General features: G+C 47.2%; 5 protein-coding genes across 5 annotated transcripts; 3 read left to right on the top strand and 2 right to left on the bottom strand.

The window, feature by feature from the left end:
* Nucleotides 1–1,585: 1,585 nt before the first annotated feature.
* LACBIDRAFT_335920 (uncharacterized protein) lies at nucleotides 1,586–4,116 on the top strand (the record flags this gene model as incomplete). The annotated part of the gene is made up of 10 exons (XM_001890828.1): nucleotides 1,586–1,614; nucleotides 1,646–1,985; nucleotides 2,088–2,243; nucleotides 2,305–2,489; nucleotides 2,541–2,669; nucleotides 2,732–2,847; nucleotides 2,900–3,664; nucleotides 3,734–3,883; nucleotides 4,007–4,069; nucleotides 4,106–4,116. 10 exons carry the CDS (start codon nucleotides 1,586–1,588, stop codon nucleotides 4,114–4,116), a joined length of 1,944 nt encoding a protein of 647 aa, XP_001890863.1.
* A 131-nt stretch (nucleotides 4,117–4,247) lies between these two features.
* On the top strand, nucleotides 4,248–4,876 carry LACBIDRAFT_335919 (uncharacterized protein; the record flags this gene model as incomplete). The annotated part of the gene is made up of 2 exons (XM_001890827.1): nucleotides 4,248–4,375; nucleotides 4,459–4,876. 2 exons carry the CDS (start codon nucleotides 4,248–4,250, stop codon nucleotides 4,874–4,876), a joined length of 546 nt encoding a protein of 181 aa, XP_001890862.1.
* A 288-nt stretch (nucleotides 4,877–5,164) lies between these two features.
* Nucleotides 5,165–5,693, bottom strand: LACBIDRAFT_300213 (uncharacterized protein; the record flags this gene model as incomplete). The annotated part of the gene is made up of 2 exons (XM_001890824.1): nucleotides 5,165–5,377; nucleotides 5,430–5,693. 2 exons carry the CDS (start codon nucleotides 5,691–5,693, stop codon nucleotides 5,165–5,167), a joined length of 477 nt encoding a protein of 158 aa, XP_001890859.1.
* A 1,315-nt stretch (nucleotides 5,694–7,008) lies between these two features.
* On the bottom strand, nucleotides 7,009–7,693 carry LACBIDRAFT_335918 (uncharacterized protein; the record flags this gene model as incomplete). The annotated part of the gene is made up of 3 exons (XM_001890823.1): nucleotides 7,009–7,181; nucleotides 7,388–7,506; nucleotides 7,605–7,693. 3 exons carry the CDS (start codon nucleotides 7,691–7,693, stop codon nucleotides 7,009–7,011), a joined length of 381 nt encoding a protein of 126 aa, XP_001890858.1.
* A 508-nt stretch (nucleotides 7,694–8,201) lies between these two features.
* LACBIDRAFT_300212 (uncharacterized protein) lies at nucleotides 8,202–8,602 on the top strand (the record flags this gene model as incomplete). Its single annotated transcript, XM_001890826.1, has 4 exons — nucleotides 8,202–8,239; nucleotides 8,301–8,337; nucleotides 8,399–8,480; nucleotides 8,538–8,602. The coding sequence occupies 4 exons, from the start codon at nucleotides 8,202–8,204 to the stop codon at nucleotides 8,600–8,602; spliced, it is 222 nt and encodes a 73-aa protein (XP_001890861.1).
* Between the last annotated feature and the right edge of the window lie 316 nt (nucleotides 8,603–8,918).

Here is an 8,918-nt window from a genome sequence, read left to right as displayed (position 1 = left end):
GAATATCCTAATGAAAATTCTAAGAAATGATAATGAAAAAGCGCAGGAGCCTAATGAAATATCCTAATGAAAATTCTAAGAAATGGTAATGAAAAAGCGCAGGAGCCTAATGAAATATCCTAATGAAAATTCTATGAAATGGTAATGAAAAAGCGCAGGAGCCTAATGAAATATCCTAATGAAAATTCTATGAAATGGTAATGAAAAAGCACAGGAGCCTAATGAAATATCCTAATGAAAATTCTAAGAAATGATAATGAAAAAGCGCAGGAGCCTAATGAAATATCCTAATGAGAATTCTAAGAAATGATAATGAAAAAGCGCAGGAGCCTAATGAAATATCCTAATGAAAATTCTAAGAAATGGTAATGAAAGTGCCAAGGAGCCTAATGAAATATCCTAATGAAAATTCTATGAAATGGTAATGAAAAAGCGAAGCAGCCTAATGAAATATCCTAATGAAAAGTCTCAGAAATGATAATGAAAGGGCCAAAGAGCCTAATGAAATATCCCCATGATATCTCATTATCCTTGCCTATAACTTATGAAAGATTCCAGTGACAAATTGAATGAAATAGATGGGCAATCCTAATGAGATGCCTTTCATAAAACCTGTGGCATTATACACAATGGCTCTTGGACAGTTGTCATAGATTAATCATAAATAGTGGTAGCCACTAGTGCCTTTATGCTGTGCTTGGTTTGAATCACGATTGCTGCGTCCCCACCTTCGACGAAGGGGTCTTTGTTCGTTCAATGGATCCGTTAGTCGAGGAATGCGTAAAATGACCAAGGGCTACCCACCATCAATGGTGATGGCCGTTGTTTTCTTTTTTTTGATTGTTTTGAATGGCGAGCCAAGGGGTGGTCCCTGCTTTGAGGGGGGGGGGGAGCGAAGCAAGGTGGGGGGCGTACGAAGCAAGAGACCTGCACCCGGCGAGACGTAGTGGCCTGAGAAGCATTGGTTAATTCGTTCGAAGGAAGCGGGTCGCTACTAACCGCTAAAGTTTGAAGAAACTTGCTTCTTGGGAGTTGAGGGGGCAGAAGCAATGGAGGGTGAAGGGGAAATTGTAGAAGAAAGGGAAGAAACCGTGTCCGACAACGAGGACATGGTGGACTGCGTCGAGAAAGCAGTGGGCGACGGCCTGTAGGGCAATTTCATCGTGGTTTGGTGGGAGTAGATGTTGGGGGCGATCGATCTTTATAAAATCGATTTTAGCACGGGAACCGGAGGCGATAGAATCGGGCAACTTACTGCTAGATCTTTCTCATTTGAAGCCTCGTGACTGTTAGTCCCAACAACGAAATCTGGCCAAAAATCGATTTAGCACGGGAACTGGAGGCGATAGAATCAGGTAACTTACCGCTAGATCTTTCTCATTTGGAGCCTCGTGACTGTTAGTCCCAACAACGAAATCTGGCCAAGTGTAAGGGCCCTGATTGTTGCCATGCGTTGTGAAAAATTGGTGAAACTTGAGCCCTACACAAGCCCTGCCAGTATTTCGAAATAAAATGTTCAAACAAATTCACCTACCTCGCCCGTTTCGTTCTGGTCAATCTTCTCTTTGTGCATGTCGTCGTATCCATGCCCGTCATCAGCATACCTAAGCAAAGGTGAGCATACGGGCTTCGTCCTGGATGACAGATTAACCAACCCGAACCTTACACAGATGCCGAATCCTGGTGGCTTCGCCGGAAGCCGCTTGAAGTTTCTAGAGGGCGAATTGCCAGCGTACACGAAGGCGGTCGTAAACAACAGAGAGGACGACTTCATTCTGGACCTTTGGCGGCGATACTTCAAACGTTATCCAGTGGACCTGGCGGACAACGTAGAGCCGACAGAAGAGACGCTTGCCAGCGTCAACGATAACGAGCCAGACGAGGAACTAGAGCCACCCAAAAAGGAGACGATGACGGAGGAAGAGTACACCAACCAGCTGCTGAAGTTCAACCAGACGAAGGAAGCTATCGAAAAGAAGAAACAGGTAAGTCCGATTTCAAGTTGGAACCTCATGTCACATGATGGGCCACTCTTGCTTCGTCTTCTCTTTCATCATCTGCATGGCGCTCACCTTTTTGTCTCCCAGAAAATCAAGCGTTGGCTCGCTTATCGGCAGAAGAAGGTCCCCGACTTAGGGAAAGTCAAGGATTCGCTCCCCGACACCGACAATCCCGCAATCATCATGCTGGCGCGGCTTACTGGCGCCAGCATTTCAAAACCTCGGCTTCCAATTACCTACAACGTGTGGGGGCGTGTCAACAAGCAGAAAATCAATGACACGTACCAACGCACACATTTACAAGCCGCTGCCGAAGAATCTGCAAGCTGCAGAGCGCACACGAATAAATAAGGCGCTTTTCAACGCATTGCCCTTGGACAAGCGTAAGAAGTACATCGAAATGGCCAAGAAAGAGGGCGACGAGAAGTTGAACGAGTGGAAGAATAAGTTGTCTGCGCCCCCGTCCACAGACCCAGAGGATCGACAAAGGTGAGCCACTGGCCTAAAGCCGTGCCATCACTCTTTTTCTGATAATTTCAGGTGCATTGCAGCCCTTCCGATTTTTGCCCAGCCCATTTTGGATCTCATTCACGTGCACACCAACATGCAAGCCACCTTAATTGTGGGTGGACCTGAGCCTGCTGATGGAGGTCGTTTAAACATAATCAGGTACGTTCATGCTTTCAATGCCTTCGTTCTGGGCGCTGATTTCTCGGCTTTCTTCTGTTTAGCATGCATGCTGGCTCTATCAAAGGGCCAGTGGGTATGAACTTTGGACAGGCAGAGAGGGAAGGATTTCAAGAGGTCATAACCCCCCTCTTCGGCCGTTACCTTAGAAAATGCTACAGTACGTTCAATTCGTCCATATTCTGCATACGTTTTCTCATTTCTTGTCTCAGCCAAGTCGGAATGTCGTGCTCAAGCCCTCCCTTCCTCCAACCCCATTTTATCCCAGCTCACGGGCAACGAGGTCTCCGTGCACGGGGCCGATTGGGACATAGATCCTTCGGCTGCTGCTGCAGCCCCTCTCAACTCTGCACCACGCCCTTCTACCCCAGTACCTTTGCGCCCTGCTTCCCCGCTCTCTGCCCATGGATCTCCTCCACCCTCCCTACCCGGATCTCCTCCCCATTCTCCAGATCCTATTCGTCCCAGTGACGCACGCGAAGAGGAGTCCGTTTCTGGAAAGAAAAGGAAGGCTTCATCATCGTCTATCGTAGATTCTGGTGCAGGGGGTGAGAGGGGCGGGGCTAAAAAGAGGAGGGGCATCACTTCTGCCAAGGGAAGTCGTGTAGGACAAGGAAAGAGGATCCGGTCGACGGCCAACGCTGGAGCTCAAGGCAGCAAGTCAGCGCCGTTGACAAAATCGTCGATCTCGAAGGTGAAGTCGCCCACTGTGCCTGTTTCTGCCCAGCCACCCATCTGTGGCTCCTCCAACCCCCTCCCTTCTTGGTTCACCTCCTGTTTGACAATGCTTCATTCACATGACTTGGGCCTCGCATGGCTGAAACTAGTTGGCCTGTGGGAGGCATTTGAACAACAGCACAACTTCAAACCAGCGGACAAACAATCCAACCTCTCCAGCTTCAAACGCCCCCCTTGCATAGCGGAGTGGTTGAAGAATGCACACAGGCCTTCTTGGAGGCCCTCGTTCAAGGACGCGGGTAAGTTCGATCTCCAGTTCAATGCAGACTTTTTGGCATGNTGGGGTAGTCTCCTGCCAGCGTCTGCAGGGGAGGATTTGACACCCATCGCCAAGCCTGGAATAAACGGCCTTCTAAGCGTGATGGCCGCCCTTTTTTTCTGGGGTGCTTCCTGTGGACCGACGTCGGCTTGGGCAGAACGTCTCGAAGACGTCTCAGTGGCGTTAGCGAACTTAGTTGGTGAGTAAAATATCCGCCCAGGAGTTGAGGGCATTCATGCATGTGGGGGGAGGGGGCAAGTCTTAGCGGGGTCTTTTCTTTTTCTTCACCAAATCATATTTTTATTCTTGTATATTCATTTAGTACCTCAAGGCCGTTGTGTTCTCTTGTTCCACATCAACTCTCAAAGCAGGCGGCCACAACATGGTACGTTTTCATTCCCTCTATGAAATAGCATGAAAGTGGCTATTTAGGTGAACAAGAATAAACGAGTTGAAGAGGACGGTGACGGCCAGGCATGCCAAGTACAAAGCCAGGAACAAAGCCAGGAAGAACACCAGGCACGCCAAAAAGATGAAGCCAGACACATCACATAAGACACAGCATGAGAAAGGGCGACGACGACGACGAGCCAGACACAGCACAAGAAACGGCGAGGACAAGGACTAGGGCGACAACGACGACAATGATGAGGGGGCGGAAGACGACAAAGGGCATGAAGACGATGGCCAGGTATGCCCAGTACGAAGCCAGGAACAAAGCCAAGAAGAACACCAGGCATGCCAAAAGGATGAAGCCAGACACATAAGACACAGCACGATAAAGGGCGAGGACGACGACGAGCCAGACACAGCACGAGAAACGGCGAGGACAACAACTAGGGCGACAATGACGACAATGACGAGGGGGCGGAAGACGACGAAGGGCATGAAGACGATGGCATGGCGACAGCCAGGAACGCCAAGTACGAAGCCAAGAAACATCGCCAGATACAGAAACCACGAGCATGACGATGAGCATGCCGACAACGACGAGAGGGTGGAAGATGACAACGGGCATGAACACAACAAAGGCAAGGACGATGACGAGCACGCCGACAACGACGAGAGGGTGGAAGACGACAACGGGCATGAACACAACAAAGGCCATGAAGACGTCAATGACGAGGGGACGAGGGGACGGCAACTAATGGGAGAGGCAATGACGAGGGGGGCAGGGGGCAGGGGACCATGAGAGAGGGAGGACCCTGACATCGGCAAGGCCAATGACGAGGGGGGGCAGGAGACGATGAGAGGGGGTGCAGGGGATGATGAGAGGGAGGGCCCTGATGGCGGCAAGGGAGGACCCTAACGGCGGCAAGGGAAGCGGGGGACGATGAGAGAGGGAGGACCCTGACAGCAGTGAGGAAGACCCTGATGGCGACGAGCAGACAGCAAGGCTGCCAATTACTGTACATGTTTCCTGGTAGCCAGCTAGCAGGCTGGGCAGTTAGGGGAATTGATGCATCAGGTAAATGGTTAGTTAGGGTAATTGATACATCAAAGTAGCCACTACAGGTGAGGTGTCGTCTTCATCAACCTCCTCTTCACCTGAATCGTTTGGATCATCAAACAACCCTTTGGAATCAGATGTGGGGGGGCGCGAAGCTTCAGAGCTGGACCCTCGCCGGCTAGTGGCGATTTCGATGTCATCATCGTTGTCAAACAACGAAGCTGCATCAGCAGCCTGGGGGAGCTACAGCAAAGGGCTTCAAATTAAGAGCATGTCCAAGAAAGAAAAACAGCACCTCTCTGTTGAACATCTGCCTGAACTCCCTATCTGTCATCCATGCAACATCGAAATCATTGTCATCTTCATCGTCACTGTCTGATTTCCCTAAGCGCCCTTGACTGCCATCGGAAAGAGATGAGATCGATGAATCGTCTGAGTCATCAGCCTCAATCGGGTTGGTTTTCTTGGTCTTTGGGGTCGGCTTGCCCTTTGTCGGAAGTTTTGTACCTGTGGACAAATTGTGATATTCATAGAAAGATAGAAATATAGTAGGTAGCATGCACTGTTGTGGACGTTGTTGTGGATGTCAGAGTTGGAGGTAGCTGCTGTGATCACAACAAAGACGATTAGTAAGTGACCTAGGAATTCGGAACTCCTACCTTTTTGAGACTTAGCCCTTGTTTCCTCACTCCCAACAGCCCCACGCTTGCTCTCACCCTCTTCACGTCTTCCTTTCTGCAGCCTCTTATGAGGCTGCTTATCTGCTCAACAGGCTTGACAATGAGCTCAACGCCACGTCATCACAGCAATACCACAACGTACCTTTGTCAGATATTTTCTGCACGCCTTTGCCGTGATCATCTGGGCTGGGTGAGCGAGGTCTTTTTCTCCTCTCTGCTTCATACCATGCTAACACATATTTTGTAAGGATTTTACAGATTCCATGGTTCCTGTTTTTTTTTGTTTTTGCATTTTTCTCCATGAAAACATCATCCAACAACATGATTTCAACACATTTGGAAAACTAATAGATGGGGCTACAATAGTTGTATCATGGGAAAATTGACCCCAAAAGGAAGGTGTATAACCTAAATGGGAAATTGACTCTGGCAGACTACAAAATTTACTAATGGACTAGAAAACATAACAAAAGACTACAAAACTCAGACATAGACTACAAATTTTACTGATGTCTGCTTTTTCACTACAAAAGTTTGTAGTGTCCCCTTTTTGAGACTACAAAAGTTTGTAATGTCTGCTTTTTTCACTTCAAAAGTTTGTAGTCTGCTTTTCTGATATTGAGTTTGTTTAAAGTCTCCTTGACTATGTAAAGGATCATGGGCACATGGTTGAAGGATTGAGTTCAGTTGACTTTTTGCCATTGTTGCATGTACACATTTGCTGTCATGTCATGTCTATGACATTAGTGGAGACTGTATTTTCTCTTCAGATAGGAAGTGGCTATCCTATCTTTTACCTTCAGACTTGGAGCCACTGCCTTACATCTGCCTAGGTTGAATAAGTTTCATTAGTCTTTTTTCAGTCTTCCCAAATCATGAGCTAGTATGACTGTTCAGTCATTTACCCTATCCAGTCTTGCCTGCAAATTGTCTTGCCAGTACCACCAGTGAATGATCAAAGGCTGTCTATAATATTCATTCAAGATTCAGATATAACACAATCTACCATTTGGTGAATACACTTCAAAGAACACATGTGAAGAGAACAGTGGCCACTGATACTCAGTAAAAAGTGAAGTCAAGGAAAATCACATGAAGTCAGAGGTCAGTCAGCCATCTGCCACACATCTGTATTTTTCACATCAGCTTTCCCTTGGCATCAAATGAGAGGTGAATTTAGTCATAGATTAGTACTCAATTAGTATTGAGATTGTCATAAGTAGAGCTGCAACCAATGAAAGAGATGGTCTGGAAGTGTGACCGATCTGTGATGAGGCTGAGTGATCTCGCCAAGAGGCCAGGGCCCTGGGTGGCGGCAACCCAGAAGGGAGAAAGCGCCAGGAATTCAGATGAGAATAGAGCACACTCTAAATATATAGCCATGTACCCCCCCAAAGCACATAACACACAAAAGGCTTGCACAATGGCAAACACTCAATCCCACATACACAGCTGCTACACTGTACTCAGAACTGGTCAGCGGCACTATGGAAGGGGAGGACATCCGCACTGAAGGGAAGGAAGAAAGGTGTGACAGCATGCTGTACAAACTCCATGGTCCCTTGGAACCAACCTGAATGCAAGTGGTGACCCTTTGCACAAGTCCTGTCTGAAGAAATGAAAGTCCAAGCCTGAAAGAACAAAAGTGCAGGAGGGGGAGGAGAGGGAGGGCAGGAGGAAGGGGAAGTTATTCTAAAAAAATCACATTGCATGGTATGTTGGCTGCATTGTACAGAAATACGGAAATACAAGAATATGGAAACATGAGAAACTCATGCCATACAACTCACCTAATTGGTTGCAGAAGAGGATTTGAGGCTTTGCAAGTGAGGGCCATGACCACGACAGCAGGGTCAACATCTGAGATCATTGGGGCCATTGTTGATGTGTAACAATCATGCTTGAATGCAAGAGGAGAGGAAAACAGGCAACTGGCAGACTTGCAGCTTGAGAGGGACAATTGGCATGAATGTTTTGGTTGATGGGTGTTATGGAATCTGATGGTGCAGCTTTATACTTGAAAGGATGCACAACACGCTTCAGCCTCATGCTGACAGTAGGGGGCCCTGGAGCTTGGCATTTAATATGTATGAGATCATCCCTGTCATTTGCTCTGTTGCCCAAATTGTGCCAAGACCCTAGCAGAAACTGTCTTTTTCTCTGGTACGACTTTCTTTTGAATGCAACACCATGGATTTCCCCTGCCAAAATATTTTCCCGTGTGTTGCGAAACCATTGCAAGCCTCAAAAAAGATAGTCTTTTGCCCATTGAGAGACAGTTGCCAGATCCTTACATTGCTTTATGTGTTACATAACAGATTCAGCATGCCTTGATCATGCACCCACTGATCTCGGCCTCTACTCTACCCACTGTCACTACACTTCGCATGAAGGTCACTGGAGCCCAGCACCTCCCAGCTTGCTTGTGAGTGTTGCTGCCCATCACCTCATTATGCCCTGTTGTTCACATTCGACACTCGATTTAGCAGACAGTTGCCATCCACCAGAAAATGTCATCTTCCTGTGAGTTGTTCCTCAACATCTGCTGTTTTGTTGGCCTATAAGTGACAGAATTTGCTTCCAGGATTCACCATCCAAATTTTCACGATTTCACATCAGGTCTATACGGGACACAGAAGTCTACCCCCAAAAAGTTGAGATATCTAGTAAGTTTCTGGTCAATCTTCATGTTCTCAGCCTCTAACTGACAACATTTACTCCAGAAATTACCACTCAAAGTTTTTACATGCTGGGCTCGGCCCTTCACATTCAACTTCCCATTCTGTGATGGGTAGAAAAAGTGCATCCTGAAAAAAACAAGTTTCTCTGTCAGTTTGTGTTCGATGTTTACATTCTTGGTCTTAAACTGATGGAATTCCCTCCAGAAATTGTTCCCCAAAGTTACAAGATGCTAGGGCTCACCGCTCACATTCAACAATCAAGTATGTTGGGAGGGTAGAAGTCGACATTCAGAGAATCAAGCTACTCCATGAGTTCCTGCTTCTTTTTCATGTTTTCACTTGCTAACTAATGGAATTCACTCTAGGAATCATTACCCAAATTTATGAGATGTTAGGCACCACTGTTTTCATTGACGCTCAAAT

The sequence above is a fragment of the Laccaria bicolor genome, genomic scaffold (genome assembly GCF_000143565.1).
Source record: "Laccaria bicolor S238N-H82 LACBIscaffold_190 genomic scaffold, whole genome shotgun sequence".
NCBI classification, from domain to species: domain Eukaryota; kingdom Fungi; phylum Basidiomycota; class Agaricomycetes; order Agaricales; family Hydnangiaceae; genus Laccaria; species Laccaria bicolor.
The sequence above is the reverse complement of the archived record's forward strand: the minus strand, read 5'-3'. Positions and strand labels throughout refer to the sequence as shown.